At 41.3% G+C, this 22,272-nt stretch overlaps 1 protein-coding gene across 6 annotated transcripts in view; it reads left to right on the forward strand.

Annotated features, from left to right (window-relative positions):
• Window positions 1–22,272, forward strand: part of NKTR (natural killer cell triggering receptor) — a 36,042-nt gene that overhangs the window by 11,012 nt on the left and 2,758 nt on the right. For 2 of the 6 annotated variants that reach the window (XM_063452781.1, XM_063452783.1), the window contains exons 4-16: window positions 377–484; window positions 1,036–1,080; window positions 4,140–4,227; window positions 5,326–5,355; window positions 5,619–5,764; window positions 7,182–7,410; window positions 8,420–8,566; window positions 9,266–9,356; window positions 10,032–10,180; window positions 10,809–13,511; window positions 16,743–16,841; window positions 17,412–17,471; window positions 21,990–22,082. In XM_063452781.1, the coding sequence (XP_063308851.1) occupies window positions 377–484; window positions 1,036–1,080; window positions 4,140–4,227; window positions 5,326–5,355; window positions 5,619–5,764; window positions 7,182–7,410; window positions 8,420–8,566; window positions 9,266–9,356; window positions 10,032–10,180; window positions 10,809–13,511; window positions 16,743–16,841; window positions 17,412–17,471; window positions 21,990–22,082 (3,988 nt within the window). Of the gene's footprint in view, window positions 1–376; window positions 485–1,035; window positions 1,081–1,114; window positions 1,434–2,717; window positions 4,228–5,325; window positions 5,356–5,618; window positions 5,765–7,181; window positions 7,411–8,419; window positions 8,567–9,265; window positions 9,357–10,031; window positions 10,181–10,808; window positions 13,512–16,742; window positions 16,842–17,411; window positions 17,472–21,989; window positions 22,083–22,272 lie in introns of those variants that run through there. The other 4 variants (XM_063452782.1, XM_063452784.1, XM_063452785.1 and 1 more) reach the window with 3 other exon arrangements.

A 22,272-nucleotide genomic window follows, 5' to 3' on the forward strand; every position in this document is an offset into this window, starting at 1 on the left:
GGCAGCTCAGCACGAAAGATTTGTTAGGTAGAGCAGGGCGGAAAGGGTTGTTATGCCTAATTCAACATAGGAAAATCCCTGTAACTATAACCAAACCACAAAAAGATAAAAAAAAAAGGTTCCTACACATCATCTGGAAATGAAGAGAATTCGAGATGATGGGAACATTGAACAAAGTTAAAAGATAATACTCTTTATTAATTTTAACACGAATAATACACACAACACCTAGTGAAATAGTCGAAGTGCTCAAAAAAAAAAATATCATATAGATGCCGGTAAATAAAAAGATGGCAAGTGGAAATTTTGAGTCCTGTATATGTATATATATTTTTTGTTAATATTTATATTTCTTCCTTTATTTTCCAATCTACAGGTGAAAAGGGAATTGGAAAAGTAACTGGGAAAAAGTTATGGTACAAGGGTTCAACGTTCCACCGAGTGGTTAAAAACTTTATGATCCAGGGAGGGGACTTCAGTGAAGGTATGATAGACTGCGTCCCTTATGGACTTGTATAGTTATTACAGGGAGTTTACAGTCTACTGTAGAAATGTGCTTTACAAGTAATAATATTAAATCTACATTTTGCATTGATCTCTGATTTATGTTGATTAGAATTTGGCGTAGCGATGTAAACTGCAGCTCGCATTTGCAAATAGTGAAGCTTATGGTGAGCCATGTGCATTGTGGGAGGTTACTGATGCACATCCATTCCACCACACACAGCAGGAAGATACCATCAGGCATTATATTTTCTATAGATATGCACACGTGCAAACAGTCCCAGATTCAATTAGATAGTCCTTATTTGGGACTAGTGTCCCACTTTGAGAGACGCCCAAGAATATCACCTGAAAGCTGTGCTTGAATGGACGTTAAAGCTCACTGTTTTAAAATATTTTTTTGATTTTCATGTCCTTTCACCGCACACCTTGTTTCACTGACACTCATTTTTTCCTATACACTGTCCTGTCCTCCTTTCACACCTTACTTTGTCCAATGAGTCACCGTGCTTTCTTTTTTTTTTTTTTTAGGTAATGGAAAAGGTGGAGAATCTATATATGGCGGTTATTTTGAAGGTAAAACAACACATACCTTTTACTTAAAAAAATAAAATAATAATAAAAAAAAATATCTTGTCCCTCGTAAACATTAAAAGAAGGCTCTAGACTTTGATAAACACCCAATTAATAGGTCACTTTCTTGCATGTCTCTAATGTTTGCATGTAAAATCCATGTGCATGAATTGGGCCTAAGTATTCTCCTAGCTGCTTTAACTGTAAGAAAGAGAGCTAAGTATATTCCATGAGCAGTGTGTGTTTCTCAGCATGGAGGCTAGGCAACTTATTCATGAAAACTCCTATCTTCCTGCCTAAACCTGTCAACATATTCTTTTATTTATAGAGAATGTGGTCTTTTGCAAAATGAAAAGGTAAGCATCGAAAAGCTCAGTAACCTAATGACTACACACTCTTCCCTTGCACCCTCCCCAGCACACAGATTATTTGACCCAGGTTGTTCCTGGGTTTTGATAAACTGCTTTTCAAGATTTGGGAGGATTTTGAAGTCCTTAAAAGTCAGTTTGTCCCTTTCATCTTGTACTTGTTAGAAAAGTATTAAATTGTGTCAATTTTGTTTGCTTTCACTCAAAGCTCCGTTCCCTTAATGAATGGTAGTTTTTAAGGTTTTAAATTGTCCCTCCTATCTGCCAGATGCCAACAAAAGGGTGGTCTTGTGACCACCATTGCAAAATATGCCAATACAGGGTGCTTAGGAATGCTGCAGCATAACGTTCACCTTTAACAAAAGTATTGTCTGCAGTAAGCTTCCTAAAATTATTACTGCGAGAGTGGGAGTCAGAATCCATAGCATCTTTAACTCTATACTTATATACTATTCTAGAGAGCTTGACTGTGAATTGCAGGGCAATATGATTGTAGTCTTGTACTCGCTGCAGTCCTAGCCTTTGGTAGTTAGGAGTAATGCATTTGTCTTATTGTTCTTTTAATAAGTATCTGTCTTAATTTATATACATCTTCCACTTTCTATTAGCTCTTGCTGCTGTAGGTTAGCAGTTGTACTTTCTTCCTTGCTTTCTTTCCTTATTAGACACGAAACAAGGGACGTGCACACCCTCTTGTAGTTGAAACCTGTTTCCTAAAATCTGCTGAATACACAAGGGAAACTATTAATAGTGCAAACAGATATATTTAAATATCTATTGATGGATCTTGGCAGCATTTCATCACTTGCTTTTTTTTTTTTTTTTTTTTGGACAAAGTTTTTTTTTTTGCCAGGTCCATCTCCCTGAGTCTGTAACCCTCAGCAGGGCAGAAGGTTTTATTCAGCTATCATAACTTATTACTTCCAGTGTGGTACCTCTTTAAAGGTTGAAAGTGGCCACAAACAGCTCTGATTCGGGGCCTGCAAGGAAAAAGCAATGGAAGATTTGGAGAGGGTATAACTGCTAACCTAAAGCAGTCCGAAATATAAGAGAGTGGATAATTCTAAAGACAAGACAATGCTCCAACTTTGAAATGCATTTGATTCTTGTCAATGTAATTCATTGTGGCGGAAACATGCATGTAATCAGGTGTGGATTTGGTAATTTGCTGTACACAAGGTACAATCGTCAATGCTTCTTCACTGCTGTAGACCAAATGGCAAGGTGTGTTTTCCCACTGAAGGCTTTCTTTTTGTTTTTGTTTTTAAACAGTGTACTCAAATAGGTAAGTGCTAAATAATCTGGGTGCCTTTCAGACCTCTCTTCCATTGTTGCTTCACACACAGATACATACATTTAGTCTGATTTGCCAAACTATCTATTACAATATTTAGACACTAATGAGAAATGCATTGTTCTATATGGCGGGGGTGGGTATGTCTGATTTGGATGGGGGTACATCTGAGACACAATTTGCTAGTTTATCTTTCACAGTTTCAGCTTTGCTGGTACAGCAGGTCGTCCATCTTCAAGGTGGTTACTAGTGAAATAATAAACGTTGCACTCTTTTCCCTCTGTTTACCACAGGAGTCTTTTCTTGCTGTCAAACATACATTTTCTGTTAGTGGATTTGGTAAACCCACGTGATAGTAATGTTCCCTATAAGCTCTTTTTGTTAGAATCCAGCACGGAAACCGTCACAGCAATGACACCAGACAGTTTGCCCTTGACCAACGTTTTCTCAGTGCTGTCTGCTTAGTGTGGTTGTTGTAAATATGCCCTTTATGCTGTTTCAACTATGATTTTAAATAGAACTATAACTATGGTCCCTGTTTACATTAATCATCAGTTTAATTTTCTTCATACATTTTAGAACACACACGTTTGCCTCCGATTTTAGATTTTGTATAAACTGAAATGGAGAAGCATTTCAGTCTATCGGTCTGAACTCTGAGCTGTGTCTGTCTGTGCTCTCTGTCTTTCTATATATATATCTCTGTGTATCTATGGACCTGTTCTCTTTCCATACCTGTCGAAACACTCTATTTCTGTCTGGACGCTATATGATCTATATTCTCTCATTTTTATTTATTTCCTTTTCCTCACCCAGTGTTCACTAGTAAGATCTAATACTAACAACTAGCAGCAGAATAATCAGACTGTGCCCTTTTTTTACAGTGTGCATGTGTATGTTGTAAGTTTATTCTAAAGAAAAATCGTTTACCGGTATGAAACCTGTTAGTTTATTAGCGTGAGCAGCCTGCAGTTTTGTCCTAGTGAATTCAGTATTCTGTCTATACATTTCAGTTTTCTACACTTTGCACTTGTTATAATAATGAGATAGCAGCAGCCTTACTATGAGTGTTAAGTCAGCGGAGATTAACCCATTGAATAATTTGCTTGTCTTACTGAAGGGCCATATCCTTATTGTGCAGTATTTAGCACATCACAGCTTGAAGTTTTGCCACATGGCGATTCTTCATACATTTCTTCCCACTCCACTACAGACATGTCCTTCTACTTGGGTAGCATCTCTGGGTAATCAGTCTAGGAGTGCTTTTTGTGTGTTAAGAAACACTAAAAATTGATGCATTTTTCTTCAATTCTTTTGTGGATCTGCTAAACATTTGTACGTTTATTTTTTCCTTTTTTTTTTCTCTCTCTCTCTCTCTCTTTTCTTTTATCATCTCGCAGATGAAAACTTTATTCTCAAACATGATCGTGCATTCCTCTTGTCCATGGCAAATCGAGGGAAGAACACAAACGGTTCCCAGTTTTTCATGTAAGTGAGACATATTCTGCTGTAACGGTCACTGAATGGGGTTGAAAAAACGGAGGGAAGATGTTACTAAGCCAAATAGGATCACATGAGACCCACTCAGGAAGAAGTGGAATAGAGAAGATGGGAACAAGCTAGGTAGTAGTAATGGAAAGGGAGGTCATACACAGCCAGGGAGGAGCAGAAGATTGCAAGATGTGGACCCATGTAGGAGGTAATTAAGCCAACTAAGAAAATTGAGCAGAGAGAAGGCTGGACCCAGTCAGGAAAGAATGGGAGAAGGGAAGGCAGAAGCCAACCATGAAGGGACAGGAGCAAAGAGAACTGGAACCACATAGGAAGAAAAAGCAAAGGTGAAATTATGCAAGAAATCAGTAAGAGAAAAGTGGCGTCCAGCGAGGAAGGAGAAGGGAGAATGCACTGTCCAAAAGGAAGGGTAGTACTATGAAAAGGTCCAGCCTGCAAATAGAAGGGAAGGCAGGGTCTAGCCTAAGAGGAGAAGGGATGGCAAGGTTCAGCGAGTAAGCAGAAGCAAAGGTTGGATCCAGCCTAAGAGAAGAAGGGAAGGTGGGTTCCGGCCTAAGAGAAGAAGGGAAGGTGGGTTCCGGCCTAAGAGAAGAAGGGAAGGTGGGTTCCGGCCTAAGAGAAGAAGGGAAGGTGGGTTCCGGCCTAAGAGAAGAAGGGAAGGTGGGTTCCGGCCTAAGAGAAGAAGGGAAGGTGGGTTCCGGCCTAAGAGAAGAAGGGAAGGTGGGTTCCGGCCTAAGAGAAGAAGGGAAGGTGGGTTCCGGCCTAAGAGTAGAATGGAAGGCAAGGTCCAAGTGGAGTCCAGCTTAAGAGATGAAAGAAAGAAGAGGATCAGCCAGGAAGAAGCAGGAGAAGGGAATGAAATAGAAATGGAAGGGATGGTGTGGTCCAACCAGTAAGGGGATGGAGATTCAGGAAAAAGCAGATTAACTGCTGCTGGATATCCTTGATTAGTGTTACATTTTTATTAATTTTCCATTTTCAGAATCTTCAAAGTTTGAATGTATTTTTTTCCCCTTCTTGTTCCTGTTTAATTGTTGTTTTTGTTTTTTCCACCTGTTTCTCACTAATTTACAGAACAACAAAAGCTGCCCCGCATCTTGATGGGTAAGTTCGTTTGAATCTTTTATTTTTATATGGTGGGTTTTCTGTATTTACACCTCCATGTTCTTGCACACATGCTGAACATAATTTAAAACAAAAAAAAATGCAAAAAACCTGGTAGAGGCATTTCATTTATACTAATAAATCCTACTTTTGTTGTCATTGAACTTAACATTTTTGTTTAGAGCTAGACATCTATTTTTCTTTATTTCAATTATTATTTGTAAAGTAATGATTTGTTTTTTTCTGTCTTGCCATTTTTTTAGGGTCCATGTGGTTTTCGGCCTTGTGATTTCTGGTTTTGAGGTGATCGAGCACATTGAGAACCTGAAAACGGATGCTGCCAGCAGACCTTATGCTGACGTTAGAGTTATAGATTGTGGGCTGCTGGTTACTAAACCGACCAGGGATGGTGAGTTTAATGCTGCCGTGAGACCCCCCAGAGGAATGAGATGGTAATTGCAAGAACACAGCCAACACTTGTCAAGCTAAACTTTATTGTGTAGGAAATAAAACATTTTGTGTGCATTGTGCTAGCCAAATTCTAGTCACATGGCAAATGGCATTTATTAAGCTCTTTTTTTCATTTTGTTACCTTTTTAGTCTTAACCACTAAACCATTATCTGCCCCGGTTTGATATTCACACCTCTATTATCATTATGCATGAATAATAAAAAAATAAGCATCAATTTTGAAGATGTTAGAAAAGGTGTAGCTGTGCAGAGCTAGACCTCTCTTCGCCCTTGTAGAAATCACATGGTCAGCTGCTCTTCTCTGCACACAATATTTTATTCTATAATGCAGTTTTAATTATCCTGTATATAAATTGAATAGGAAAAGGTTTATTGAAAGTGAACAAGTTAATTTACATGATTTGTGTGTAGAGAATCTAATTTCTACTTTAAGAAGCTGTTTCTATTGCTCTCTACTTGACACTGGCTGTTTACAATAAATAGGTATTGAGTATACCATAGTAAAAACGGCAATCAAATAAATATATAACAGACAGATATTGGTGCTTAGCCCAACTACACTCACACACCGGTTAGATCCGTCAACTGTGATATATAAAATAAAACCGCAAAAAAGAGTGTGGCACGCTGTTATGAACAAATATATACAGTGTGTGCTCACACCAAATTTAAAACTTGGTAAACATACGTTAGAATATACTTCTTGTTCAAAGTATAAATACAGTCAGCATTCATGATAGAGATAAAGCTCTTCAGGTATTTAATCCCTTGAATAAACAGAAAAACAACATAGCGTAAAACCACACACAAATGGAATAAAAGGGGGGAATAATATTGCACTGACAAACATAAAATAAAATCAGGCACATCAGAATGTCCAAAGACCCTTCTACCATATACAGCAGTGGTCCCTCAGCGTAAGTCATATACAGCAGCGGACTCCAACCGGGACTTACGCTGAGGGACCACTGCTGTATATGGTAGAAGAAGGGTCTTTGGACATTCTGATGTGCCTGATTTTATTTTATGTTTGTCAGTGCAATATTATTCCCCCTTTTTATTCCATTTGTGGAGGTTTTTCGCCATGTTGGTTTTTCAATGGTTTTTTTATTCAAGTGATTAAATACCGGAAGAGTTTTATCTCTATCCTGAATGCTGTATTTATACTTTGAACAATAAGTATATTCTAACGCATGTATACCACGTTTTAAATTTGTCATGAGCACACACTGTATATATTTGTTCAGAACGGTGCACCACACTATTTTTTGCTGTTTTGTTCTATATAATCCGATAAGTATCTTTTACATCTTATTTTTCGATTTAAACTTACTAGATCAATTTTCTTTTTGAAGTTTCAGAAAAAAATAGGAAAGTCACATCTCAAACGGAGGAGTCAAGTTCCAAATCCTCTTCCCCATCCTCTTCAACAACCGAATCATCCTCAGAAAGTGAAGCTGAGATTGAGAGAAGCAGACGGAAAAAAAGGAAGCGGAGGGCCAAAGTGAAACATGCAAAGAAAAGACGAAAAGAGACTGGTTCACGGGAGGAGACCCGGGAGAGGAGAGCGCCAAGCCAACACAGGTGTGTTTAATAACTAGCTCTCCCTATGGGATCACAATAATGCAAAAAGTATTTGGGGAATTAGGCCATCAAAATAATGACCCATGCATTTGAAACTGTGTTAAAATACATTTAATAAAAGGTCAGGTTGGATTTAGTACACCCCATCCCTTTTGTATTACAATTTAGTGCCATTTGTATGTACAGAAAAAAGAAAAAATTACATATAGAAATATCTTGTTGGCAAAAACTACACAAAATAAATAATCTAATTATCTGCATGACAACTGACAATTTTCCACTCGCTGTTCATGCATCTTTTTAAAGGGTTACTCCAACCCTTTTAACTGCTAAGTTGCTGTTTTTTTATTTTATTTTTTTACCTCATATGCCATATTGGGCATTTCTGTCAAGCCCCCATCTTTTAGAAGTAAAACAATTATTTAAAACTTACTTGAAATCCAGTGCTGATCTCCATCTGACATCTCGGCAGGCCCCAATTGGTCCAATCAAATGCTTCATAGACAAGTATGTGATTGTACCATTTTGTCGACTCAGTGCACATGCAAGAGGGTGGACTTTTTATTTAAAAACAACTAATAATTTAATGGAGTGAGGCGGAGGGAATGCACTTAGGAAGGGGGAGAGTAAGTTTCCCTTTGAAGGCGCTGAATATTATTACTTCTCTTGCCAGCATGTTGGGCCCGCGATCGACAGACCTAAAATATGCACCGAATTGACATTTGGCAGCCCAAAACAGTGTTCGAGGCTGCCAAACTTACGTGGGCTGGGGGTGTACCTAGCCCCCAACACAAAAAGTAATATTTATCTGGACGTGCAGCATTTCAAGCGTTAAAAATACTGCACATCCAGACTCCTACCTCCATGACTCTTCAAATCACTGAAGTGGTCATGGTGGTTGGAGTAATCCTTCAATCTGTTTAGTTGTTGCAATGCATGTTGACTTGTATTTTTGCTATTTATTTCCTGTATAGCGATATGTCAATGACGCTGTTTCATATCCCTGTAGTAATCATTCTGACAAAAATGACAATACCGAAGATTTGTATGCAAAGAGGGAAAAGCCTGTTGTGCGTCCCGAGGAAATCCCCCCAGTCCCCGAAAATCGGTTTCTGCTGAGAAGAGATGTTCCTCCTTCAAAACCCGATCCTGAAACGTGAGCAAATAAGCAACTATTACAAGCATATTAATCAAATAAGTCACTAAAGACCAGTGAGCCGCATGTGGTCACCTTGCTGGTGGCATGCATGTTCATTGGACTCACGATAACTGTAATGGAGCTGTGCTACCAGTCAGTTCTGAGATGTATCTTAGCACAACTAATGCATTAGCCCTTCCTCCAGGTAATTGACTTCAGTTGTAGTAGAACTTCAGCCTGTTACACCACTGGTTCCTGGCACACTTGCAGACTTTAAATAAGTGGCCAGTGGCTCCTGACAGGAAATGCTGATAATCATCCCTGGAGTGTGACTCAATGTGTGAGGCTATATAGACTATATTTATTATTTGGTCATATTTCCACCATTTCATAGCTTCTGAGACCAGGCTTTAGTCTGACGGCGAACAGTCATAAGTCGCACCGATCTCTCTCTATTGACCTGGGATAATTCTTATCCTCACCTTCCTCTGACATCTCTGTATGTTCCTAGCTTGTTTAATGTCACACTTCATCTCATCGTTACAATGTACAAGGATTTGTTACATTTATGACTAATCAAGACAGATTTTAGTTTTGTCTTAATTAGGGGGTGGAGGTTATCTAAAACAGCCCCGTCCAGTCCAGGGAGTGCTTTATGTAGATGTATGTGTAATAAATGACTGCTGCACACAATGATTTTTTTTCTGTTTGTTTTAGGAAATCCCTAAATCTAGACCTTGCTGACAGTGACCAGAAGAAAGCTTCACTTTCAAAATCGGGGAGAAAAATCCGGGGCAGGGGCACAATAGTAGGTTTTATTTTTGTTTCGATTTATCACTGCTCAAATGTAGTTCTGTTTGCCTTTAACACCTTCAATGCCAAGTTTTTGCTGACAGATTATATTGCATATTATTTCAATCCTTATACAGACAATGAGAAAATCTCATATTACTAAATGGATAATGGACGAGTTACAGTATTAATCTCATTAAAATGGTGATAAATATACCTCTGCCGCCAGTATGCGCACTTTATTGGTAGTGAAGGGATTGATGACCACTTATGTAAATGGCTTTAGATTGGTGACTGACCATTTCTCTACCTATATATAAAACATATAACAAAATAATATAGCAAAATTATTTAATTACACTCTGTCCTGTTTCAAGGGGCTTCCCACTGCACATGGGATGGCATAGCCACTACAAGGAAAAAAATATTTTAGGTTTTAGACCTGATGTATGTTAAGGACCTATTGAAAAATACCTTGGGTAAACAGTTTGGGTAATAATCCCAGAGTTATGAGCCACTCTGATAAAGGTGGAGAAAACACATCATTTCTATATTAGGAAATGGGTGTCATATAAGTTGCTTTTTAAGACGCATCACTTTATAAAATGCAATGTCTTATTCAAATTAGACATATTTTGTATTTCTTTTCTATGTTTTTGAAAAATGTAAATCTTTTTTTACTTCCCTTCAGCGATACCACACACCTCCTCGATCGAGGTCTCAGTCCGAATCAGAGGATGATGACGAGAGCAGTGAAACGCCACCTCATTGGAAGGAGGAAATGCAGAGACTTCGGACTTACAAGCCCCCCACCGGAGAGAAATGGAGCAAGGGAGACAAGTAAGGCAGTAGTTAGAGTCTACATTTCAGCAGAGTTTCTGAACATCCCTGTAATTCCTTTCAGGTACCATACCTTCTGCCACAGGGGGGGAAAAACATCGACAAATTGCACATTCCACTTACCTGTCAGTCAGTGCTCTAGAAATACCTGTCAAATCACTTCTCCTGATTACTTCCTCGCTTCCAGGCACAGTGTCATTATTAGCGTTTAATAATTGTTTATTTATATTACTCCTTTATCCCGTTACTTTATGTCCTGGCACAGCTCCCCTGACCTATCTATCCTGTTTCATTTATTTTCTACTTCCGCTGCCACCCACTTCTATTGGGCAGTTCTCCAACTAGTAGGAATCTACATTTCTCATTATTCCTTCCCAGCCAAAGGCAGGGCACATGGGAGAGAATATAAATTAATTCTCTATCTCCATAGAGCTGGAGTGATCATAATATAAATGTAAATCATATCACTGTTTAGGCTGGTGTTCTCCTTTTTTATCTTTCTATATTTTGCCATATTTTCTTTATGAATGAAACATTTAGATTTTCCCAGAAAAAGAAATACACATCAGTTCCATCTAACATAAATTTGCTGTTTTTTATTTATTTATTTTTTTCTGTCTTCCATAAGGCTCAATGATCGCTCCAATAACTGGGATGATGGCACTGTGTCTCTCGGCACAAGTTCTTGGTCACATGATGGATATCAGTCTAATGAAAGCCGAGAACGTGTTTCCCACCCGAAAACACACAAAAAAGATAAAAAAGTAAAACATAAAAAGAAATCAAAAAAGGTAAAGCATTCCAAGAAGCATAAGCCATCTAAGAAAAGTCAGCCTTCCTTGCCTAAACAGGAGTCTGTTTATTCTTCAAGCAAAAAACAAACAACTTCACAAGAACACACTAAGGAACCTTTATCAGTATCATCCAGAGAGTCTTCCAAGAGAAACTGGTCTCGGTCAGATAAGGAATCTGATTCATCTGCACACTCTAGCAGGGACTTTCACTTCCCTTCCAGGTCCAGAACACGATCATATTCAAGGGTAAGCTCAAGATCCAGAACAGCTTCAAAATTCTCTTCACGTTCCAGAAGCCATTCTAGAAGCAGATCTCGCTCTAGGTCTAGATCAAGGAACAGGAGAAAGTCAAGGCCAAGATCACATTCTCCCTCTCCATCTTCATCGAAGTCTAAACACTCGAGAAAAGTTTCTCAATCTCCCAAAAGCAGGGAGTCACCTTTAGTGGAAAATAAAAAAGTTAAGGATACAGAACCAGTAAAACCAATTGAAAATAATGCATTGCCATATGTTGTCACTGAGAATATTCCAGTGCTTCCCTTAAGTGACAGTCCACCCCCTTCCCGATGGAAGCCTGGTCAGAAACCCTGGAAACCATCTTATGAGCGTATTCAGGAAATTAAGGCCAGGACCTCTGATATTATTCCAACACAAAGTAGGCTTACTGACGGAGATAAAAAATCAAATTCTTACAGAAATCAGCAGGCAAGTTCAGACAGTGAAAGTAGTGGTTATTCAGCTAGAAGCTATCGGCAAAAGTCCAAACCTCGATCATCTGGAAGTAGATCATATAGTAGATCATACACCAGATCAAGAAGTCGTAGTAGCTCAAGTTCCCGAGCAGATATTTATTCAGATTCGTCTTCTTCCCATGGTCGCTCATCCTCTTATGATTCCAATTCAGAAAGAAGCCCTGTGCGGAAGAAATCTTCAGAGGGAAAAAAGGTTCATTCAAAGAGCAGAAATGGCTCTAAAAGAGTCTGTCAAGATAAAGACGACAATGTGAATGTACACAGTTCACCTAAAAGCTCAGCTAGCAACTCAAATTCAGACTTCTCCTCAGAGAGTGAAACTGAGGTATCTAAAAATACAGTGAAACATTCTCATGGTGTCAAGCCAACTCAGATTGATCTTGACAAGCATCAATTAGACAAAGGACAGCAGAAACAGGCAGCTAAGGAAGTTAGTAATACTGTTCATTCAATTATCTCTGAGGTAAAGGAGTTAATCACTAAACCAGTACCAGAGATGAAAAGTGAGACAGTGGATGGAAAAACGGATAATTCGGTTGAAAGGATCTCCAACTCAGGGGACACTAACGTTGTAGAGGTGACAGACATATTTTCTGGGAAAGAGGAAGGTGAGGCAAGTTCAGAGTCCGACATAGAGACTGTTGGCCAGTCAAAAACGATGACCTCTGGCATATTGTCACCACAGGCTTCTGAAGAGAATGCTGAAAAACTAACCAAATCACCACCTTCTGATACCTCAAGCCAGGAGAATGTCAGAGGTAAATCCAAGAAACATAAGCGCCGCTCTAGTAAGAAGAGTACAAAGAAAAGCCACGTGAAAAAATCTAAGGACAGGTCGAAGAGGAAAAAACAAAAGAAGCATAAACTTCAGAAAAGGAAACCAGTATTTCATTGGCAGCCTCCACTGGAGTTTGGTGATGAAGACGAGGAGGATATAGGCAATGAAAAGCCTAGTAATATAGTTGAAAGGCAAAACCTGGACAATGAGAAGGAAAGTAGAACAGCAAAAAATTGTGCAAAAAGTAATTCCACTATGGTGATCAGTGATAGGTCTCGAACAGAACAAGTTAAAAGTGTATCTTCTGTTGCTTGTCCAATTAAGCCTGAAGAGAGTGATATTGTACCATCCCTGACTAAAAACCAGATGACAGATGGAAAAATTGCTCAAAGTCCTGATGACCGCAAATCATTTTCACGTAATCATCCATTGAATCAGTTAAAATTGGAATCCCATTCTCCTGGTCAAACCGGTGCAAGTTCGGCAGGTGAAAAGTCTGAGCAGACCAGCCTACCATCTACCATTCTTGCATCTGTCACTGCAGAAAATACACAAATCAAAGCTGAAAAAGTCTCTAGTCCTCAAAGTGCAACCAGTAACACAAACGTTCCAGAAAAGGTTGTGACTGGAAACCCTGACTCTTCATTAGCAGATAATAAATGGAAACCTGTCCAAGGACCTAGTGTGCTGCAAATGCTCAAATACTCCAACACATCTGTAAGTACGTCAGTAGAGCAGGAGAAAAAGTCCCAAGGTCTGCGAATCGAGATAAAAAGTAAGAATAAAGTCAGACCTGGATCCCTTTTTGATGAGGTCAGGAAAACTGCACGCTTGAACCAGAGGCCAAGAAACCAAGAAAGCTCTAGTGAGGAGGAATCTACAAGTCCAGACGAGAAGAGCCATAGGAGTTCTCAAAGTAAATCAAGGTCTGTGTCAAGCCACAGATCAAGGACACATTCTTACAGCAGGTCAAGGAGCCATTCCCATTCTTACAGCTCTTCATCCAGGTAAGAAACAAACCCATCTAGGTCAAGTCTTAGAATGCGTTATTGGTGTTACTTAACTCATGCATTCTGTAATTAAATGCTATGATAACTTTATTCTTTGTATTTTCTTCTTTCCCTTTTAAATTTAGTGTACTTGCTACCTAAAAACATAATTTTATGCCAAATTATCATGGCCAATGTGTATTTATTGCATCTTACATGGGCACTTCTATTTTATTGTTTGGGTGAAGAAAAATACTATTCTACCTCAACTATTTGCTTAAAACCTTAAGGACCAAACTTCTGGAATAGGGAATCATGCCATGTCATACATGTCATGTGTCCTTACCACTAAAGGCACCCAGACCACTTCAGCTTAATGAAGTGGTCTGGGTGCCAGGTCCATCTAAGATTAACTGTTTCTGATTTAAACATAGCAGTTTCAGAGAAACTGCTATGTTTACATATGGGTTAATCCAGCCTCTAGTGGCTTTCTCATTGACAGCCGCTTCTCACGGTGATTTTCACAGTGAGAAGACGCCAGCGTCCATAGGTAAGCATTAAAAATGCTTTCCTATGGACTGACTGCGCGCGCGACTCGTGCTGCGCATTCAGAAGATGACGGGAAAGGAGGAGGAGAGGCCCCAGCTCCGAGGGAGCCGGCGCTGGAAAAAAGGTAAGGGATTAACCCCTTCCTCACCCTAGAACCCGGCGGGAGGGGGGCCCAGAGGGTGAGGGGGACCCAAGGACCCTATAGAGCCTGGAAAACAAGTGTTTTCCTGGCACTATAATGGTCCTTTAAGGGCGGTTAGCCCTGTCTGTCTACAAATTTAAAAAATCTGTGGTTAGCCAAATAAGAGATATCATATCGGCTTTTACAATACAATTCCAAAGGTTGAGCGATCTTTTAAAGGTCCCAGTAATTGTGGCCAACAAGATATTTATTTATAAAATATTTTACCGGAAGGATACTTTGAGATTTCTCTTATTTTCAAGTATGTCCTGTGCCCACAAGCACTGCATTGTTACAATAGGGTACAATATAATATTACAAAAAAAAAATACAATATATATAAATTTAACACATAACCTGTAATAAATATAGTGAACCATGACAGGTGCATTCTGTATTGAGATATGTTGCCATTTATCTCTTAAAGGATTTTACATTGAATGAAGATTTGACTGTGTCCCTAAGGTTATTCCATAATTGAGGTGCTCTGTAGGAAAATGATGATCAAGCCACTTTATTTTTGTATTGTGGTAGTACTGGGTTGGAGGTTATAGGAGGTGGGAACACCCGGGGAGAGCATTCTACTCGGGTAGGGTGGGAGCTTCCCAGAAATGCTCTTATGCACAAGGCTGGAAAGATGAAGAGTGCGTCAAGATTCCAGCGATAGCCAGTTTAGCTCTTTTAACATGTCACAGTGTTGGGTTTAGTAATTACATTCTAGTACAAAGCAGCAGAATGAGTTATACAATCTATCACGTTTATTAAGGTGGGTTTGCGGTGCAGGTGCATATACTACATCCCCATAATCAATGACCAGCATTGGCATTTGTTGCACTATCTGCAATGTAGGCCTTAGGCAGAATTTGTTTCTGTACAGGGCACCAAGTTTTGGAAAATGTTTGGAACGTTTATCAATGTGATGGCCAAAGCTTAGATTGGCGTCTAGCAACATACCAAGATATTTAAAAGAACAGACTGTGGTCAGTATGCTATTTGAATTTGTTCTGATACATAGTTGGTTGTGTAATTTAGGTACAGTTCCAAAGATCATGGTGACAGTTTTGTCAGTGTTTAGGAAGATATAGTTAGGAGCGTTAACAAAAAAGGAATTTCAAAGACTTACAAGTCTTTCATCATATTCCATTGGCTGCCATTTTAATGGATCAAATAAAGTAACAGGAATTTATTTTTTCGTTTGCAAAATTGTAATTGGAAAAACAGGTTGTCACTGCTGCTTCATGTTTTATCCTGACGAGCAGGTGGATTAAGCATAGAGGACAAGTCATGTATTCATTTTGTTTGAAATCACTTTTGTCATACATCGTGTTTAGTTTGCAGGATGGTACAAGTGTCTTGTAGGTAGTTTGTAGTTGTATTTGAGTTTTATTTTTTTTTGTGATATTTCTTTATATAATTTTTAGAATATTTTAATTTTGGCATAATTGATAGAACTCCAATGCCTGTCTTCTTACATCACATGCAGCATGCAGAGTTTCACAATTTTAACTGCAACTAGCATTTTCTACAAATAAGAAATATACTATGCTGATATTATAATAATATAAAGATTATCTGGTTGGACCTGACAAACCCATTTCTCCATTTATTTGCTGTATATAAGATAAAAACATTCCTTTTCACCTCCTGGATGTTTTATAATTCTACATTGTTTGTTTTTGGATAATATAACAGAGGACTCCAAGGTTAATCACTAAACTGAGAATTGTGGATAATTGACAAGAAAATTGCAAATTTCAGACCTAAAATCCCTAGTCAAAAACAGTCAGAATGCTCCCAATTCAAAAAATTTGATCTAAAATGTTCAATTTGTGTTTCAGTTCTTTGTATTTCTTGTTTGTTGAATAAACCCATGCCTGTAATCTGTGCTGGACTGTGAATTCAAGAAGAATATTGAACACATTGTAGGCATCTGCCAGGGGTGTCTGATCTTTTGGATTTCCTATAAAATATAGAGCTTAATTTAAAATTCTGGTTCTTGCTTTCAAATAGCTACATAATGCTGCTCCCACCTATCTATCCTCCCTTATACACAAGTATGTCCCGTCTAGGCCCTTACGATCTGCTGAAGACTTACGTCTATCTTCTGTCCGTACTCCCACCTCTGATGCTAGCCTTCAAGATTTCTCGAGGGCTGCACCATTCCTGTGGAACTCGCTTCCCTCCTCAGTTAGATGCTCACCCAGTATCCACTCTTTCATAAAAGCGTATCAATTAAACTGTTAATAGCTCCTGACTGATTCCTCTTCTGCAACTGTCACTAGTCTAATACTATCCTTACCTTTTTGTGTCATTTTACCCCATTCCCTCTAGCATGTAAGCTCATTGAGCAGGGCCCTCAATCCCTCTGTTCCTGTGTGTCCAACTTGTCTGGTTACAACTACATGTCGGTTCGTCCACCCATTGTAAAGCGCTGCGGAATTTGATGGCACTATATAAATAACCTAATAATAATTTCACGTGGTGTAGGAAATGTAATTATTGTATAAATTTGGTTTAAGCAGGTCAAGAAGTTACACAAGAAGTCGGAGCAGAAGGTCTTCTAGACGCTACAGAACACGGAGCCGCAGCAGGTCGCACAGAAGTTATAGGAGTTACAGGTCAGTTGGACATGTCAAATAACCAAACATTTGATAGCCTGTGTTGGTGAAATAACTATGGTGTGCAGGGGGTAACAAACTTATCATCTGTAGATCTTAAAGTCCTGATTTGTTAAATACACCAATTTAAGGGGAGCATTTTTAATACACCTGTACCTCTAGTGAACAGTTGGGGTAGAGAAAAAAAAACATGAATCTAGAAGACGATGCCATCTAACTTGACCCAAGAGTTCTCAGCATTTCATTGTTGTGTAAGGTGTCTCTGCAGAGGGGGCAGCCATGGGTGCCAGAGAGCACAACCAGTTTTGTCATACCTCTCCAAAACTGTTTGACATAAACCTGTGGAAGAACACCAATCACACCATAACCACTACATTGAATAATTATGTTGCTCAGCATTATCTTTCAGCTTTTGTGGTTCCCTAATTTTACCTCTCATTAATAAAACACAAAATAACTTTGTATCCATATCTTGTCAGATATTCTGTTGTTTAACTTTGTTTAATGTTTGAAATCCGAAGTGACTGCTCTTTATTTTATATGTTAAAACTGGTTTTATCGTTATTGTAGTCGAACATACAGTAGAAGCCGTTCGAGAAGTGTATCTTATGGCCGTCGAAGAAGATACAGGTATGTGAGGTTTTTACCTCTTGGCTCTTCATGTTTCTGTGTGTTGTGTTATTCAGAGATGGGAATATACGAACAGAAATATTGTCCTTGATTCATAACGACAGAATGTTTTCAATTTTCCACATTTAAAGGGACACTATAGTCACCTGAACAACTTCAGCTTAATGAGGTTGTTTAGGTGAGTGCTACAGCTACCCGGAGCCTTTTTCTTGTAAGCACTGTATTTTCTGAGAAAATGCAGTGTTTACATTGGAAGCTTGGAACACCTCTTGTTGCAGTCAATCAGACGGCCACCAGAGGGACTTCCGAGTTCAGAGGCCCTAAAAAGGCCTCTCGTCCGATGCATTCTGGGTGAATGCATCAGACGGGCTATCAGCACACAAAGCACTGTGAACGCGCTTTGTGTGCTGACAGCCTGTCAGCACTGCTGTGGGCGTGGCTTCAGCTGACAGCTGAAGCCCGAACCCACAGGGATGCTGTCCGGCCACAATAGTGGTTGAAGGGGGGGGGTGGGGGGGACGGACCTACTCTCCTCCCCCCCCCCCCCGGCCCCCACCCCTGAGCGGTGAGTGGGGGCCCTAAAAATAAGGGTGGCACATACTGCCCCCCCGGCCCCCACCCCTGTGCGGCGGGTGGGGGCACTAAAATTATCAATAAGGGGGGACCTATTGTCCCCCCCCGGCCCCCACCCCTGTGCGGTGGGTGGGGGCCTTAAAATAAAAAATAAGGGGGGGACATACTGCCCCCCCCCCCCGGCCCCCACCCCTGTGCGGCGGGTGGGGGCACTAAAATTATCAATAAGGGGGGCCTATTGTCCCCCCCGGCCCCCACCCCTGTGCGGTGGGTGGGGGCCTTAAAATAAAAAATAAGGGGGGGACATACTGCCCCCCCCCGGCCCCCACCCCTGTGCGGCGGGTGGGGGCCCTAAAATTCACAATAAGGGGGGGGGGCCTACTGCCCCCCCCCCCCCGGCCCCCACCCCTGAGCGGTGGGTGGGGGCCCTAAAATTCACAATAGGGGGGGGACCTACTGTCCCCCCCCGGCCCCCACCCCTGAGCGGTGGGTGGGGGCCCTAAAATTCACAATAGGGGGGGGACCTACTGTCCCCCCCCGGCCCCCACCCCTGTGCGGCGGGTGGGGGCCCTAAAATTCACAATAAGGGGGGGGGACCTACTGCCCCCCCCCCGGCCCCCACCCCTGAGCGGTGGGTGGGGGCCCTAAAATTAACCCTCTCCCCCCCCCCCCCCCCAAAAAAAAAAACTTATCTCCCTACCTACCCCCCTCACCCTAAAAATAATGAGGGGGGACCATTAACTAAAAACCTGTAAAAAAAATGAGATAAAAACAACTTACCATTCGATGTTTTCTTTCTTCTAAAATCTTCTTTCTTCAGCCCCAAAAAAGGCCAAATAAAAATCCATAATAACCGACGCAATTAAAAAAAAAAAAAAAAAAAAACCGAGCGCAAAAAAAAATAATCCATCTTCACCCATGGAGGGCTCCGCGCAGACTGAGCTCCGCAGGGCGGGGGAAGGCTTATAAAGCCTTGCCCCGCCCTGCAATTAGGCTAAGAACACTCTGATTGGTGGGTTTAAGCCAATCAGAGTGCTCTTTGTCATTTTACAAGCGTGGGAAAGTTCTTTGGAATTTTCCCACGCTTGTAAAATGACACAGAGCACTGTGATTGGATGGATTTCAAGCCATCCAATCACAGTGCTCTTTGTCATTTTACAAGCGTGGGAAAGTTCTTTGGAATTTTCCCACGCTTGTAAAATGACACAGAGCACTGTGATTGGATGGATTTCAAGCCATCCAATCACAGTGCTCTTTGTCATTTTACAAGCGTGGGAAAGTTCTTTGGAATTTTCCCACGCTTGTAAAATGACACAGAGCAATGTGATTGGATGGCTTGAAATCCATCCAATCACAGTGCTCTGTGTCATTTTACAAGCGTGGGAAAATTCCAAAGAACTTTCCCACGCTTGTAAAATGACAAAGAGCACTGTGATTGGATGGATTTCAAGCCATCCAATCACATTGCTCTGTCTCATTTTACAAGCGTGGGAAAATTCCAAAGAACTTTCCCACGCTTGTAAAATGACAAAGAGCACTCTGATTGGCTTAAACCCACCAATCAGAGTGTTCTTAGCCTAATTGCAGGGCGGGGCAAGGCTTTATAAGCCTTCCCCCGCCCTGTGGAGCTCAGTCTGCGCGGAGCCCTCCATGGGTGAAGATGGATTATTTTTTTTTGCGCTCGGTTTTTTTTTTTTTTTTTTTTTAATTGCGTCGGTTATTATGGATTTTTATTTGGCCTTTTTTGGGGCTGAAGAAAGAAGATTTTAGAAGAAAGAAAACATCGAATGGTAAGTTGTTTTTATCTCATTTTTTTTACAGGTTTTTAGTTAATGGTCCCCCCTCATTATTTTTAGGGTGAGGGGGGTAGGTAGGGAGATAAGTTTTTTTTTTTGGGGGGGGGGGGGGGGGGAGAGGGTTAATTTTAGGGCCCCCACCCACCGCTCAGGGGTGGGGGCCGGGGGGGGGGGACAGTAGGTCCCCCCCTTATTGATCATTTTAGGGCCCCCACCCGCCGCTCAGGGGTGGGGGCCGGGGGGGGGGACAGTAGGTCCCCCCCTTATTGATCATTTTAGGGCCCCCACCCGCCGCACAGGGGTGGGGGCCGGGGGGGGGACAGTAGGTCCCCCCCCCTTACTGATCATTTTAGGGCCCCCACCCGCCGCTCAGGGGTGGGGGCCGGGGGGGGACAGTAGGTCCCCCCCTTATTGATAATTGTAGGGCCCCCACCCGCCGCTCAGGGGTGGGGGCCGGGGGGGGGACAGTAGGTCCCCCCCCCTTACTGATCATTTTAGGGCCCCCACCCGCCGCTCAGGGGTGGGGGCCGGGGGGGGACAGTAGGTCCCCCTCCTTATTGATCATTTTAGGGCCCCCACCCGCCGCACAGGGGTGGGGGCCGGGGGGGGGACAGTAGGTCCCCCCCTTATTGATAATTGTAGGGCCCCCACCCGCCGCTCAGGGGTGGGGGCCGGGGGGGGACAGTAGGTCCCCCCCTTATTGATCATTTTAGGGCCCCCACCCGCCGCACAGGGGTGGGGGCCGGGGGGGGACAGTAGGTCCCCCCCTTATTGATAATTGTAGGGCCCCCACCCGCCGCTCAGGGGTGGGGGCCGGGGGGGGACAGTAGGTCCCCCCCCTCATTGATAATTTTAGGGCCCCCACCCGCCGCACAGGGCGGGTGGGGGCCCTAAATTATATTGATAATTATTATTGATAATTTTAGAAAGCGAGCTGAGCTGTCAGTCAGACAGCTCAGCTCGCGAACGCGCATTCCGCGCACATGCGCGGTAAAGCGCTCTGGTTCTTCATAGGGCGGCATTCAATGCCGCTCTATGAAGAACGCGATTGGTGCAGCGCGAAGCCGTCCCATTGGGCCCCGCGATTTCGTCATTTTGACGAAAAAGGGGGCGCGGCCTAGCGGGGAGCTCGGCGCTGGAACGGAGGTAAGTTTTTAATATAAAAACTCTCCGAAAATTATTTTTTATAAATTAAAGTTCATATAAAAGCAAGAAGGAAGGCTGGGGAACCTGTCTTTCTTGCTTTTATATGGTGACTATAGAGTCCCTTTAATACTTGATTATTTTCGACATAATTATATGAATTTAAAGTTAAAATGCTTTGTTTTCCAGAAACAATGCCAGAATTTTCAATTTAGTCCACTAAATATTTACCACACTACTAAACAATGGGCCTATGGATTATTTATCTAAAAAATAAGGCTTCAGGCTCTTGGCTGAACACATTGGGAGACAGTTGAATTGATTCCACTATTACAGGCATTGAGTAACCATGTGAAACACAGTTGCTGTTACCTTTCTTTGATTTATCCAGCTGTCTGTTGACACCTTTCAAGATCTCCCCTCTTTTTTAGTTTGGAGCCTGCACACAAAATTAGAGAGAAGACGCTTACTGCTCAGCTTTTTACATTATAAACTCAATTCAGTTTCACCGTATAAACCAAGACTTATTTGGGAGAGCTTCTTTGTCAAACCCAGACTTTTTGTCTCTTGAAACAGGTCTGCCATGTCAAAGTATATAATAAAGATATATTCATTACAAAATACTCCTTGACTGCTTTGGAATTTAAATCAGATTTCCAACTAAATCAAAACCTATGACAAAGCGAGACTTATAACGCAAGCCCAAACTTAACATAAGGCAGAGAATCCACAGGTGAGTTGGTCCATTACCACAGCTGTCACTAGCAACGGCAAAGGAGGAAAATGTTCCTTCTCCACCTAGTAGACATGTCACCTTTTAGGAACTATGCAAAATGTGCTAAGACCCCCAGAGGTAACTGCATCACTCTAGGTGATTAGACAAAAAGAAAGCCAGTGTATATAGTTACTAATGTGTAATATGTGCTTTCTCCGATGAGATGTTCCCAGTTGTGTTAACAGGGATTGATTTTAATTGACGTCTGTTTTTGCTGTTGCCTTCTTGCAGGAGTAGATCGTACACATATGACAGTTATGATAGCAGAAGTCGTAGCCGAAGCCCACGTCGCCACAGATCGCGCAGCTATGACCGGCGATCCAGGTGATTATAACATTCTCCCACAGTAGTTTTCCAGCTAGACACCCAGATGAGCCATATATTCTGCTACAGCCCCCTAATGCCCTTCATCTTTACAGATTCACAGATAATGATTTCCTGACTTTAGTAACTGCTATTTACTAACTATCAGTCTGAGAAATTAACTACAAACGGGTGGAAATAGCTGACCATT

Source organism: Pelobates fuscus, chromosome 4 (assembly GCF_036172605.1).
Source record: "Pelobates fuscus isolate aPelFus1 chromosome 4, aPelFus1.pri, whole genome shotgun sequence".
Classification (NCBI taxonomy): Eukaryota; Metazoa; Chordata; class Amphibia; order Anura; family Pelobatidae; genus Pelobates; species Pelobates fuscus.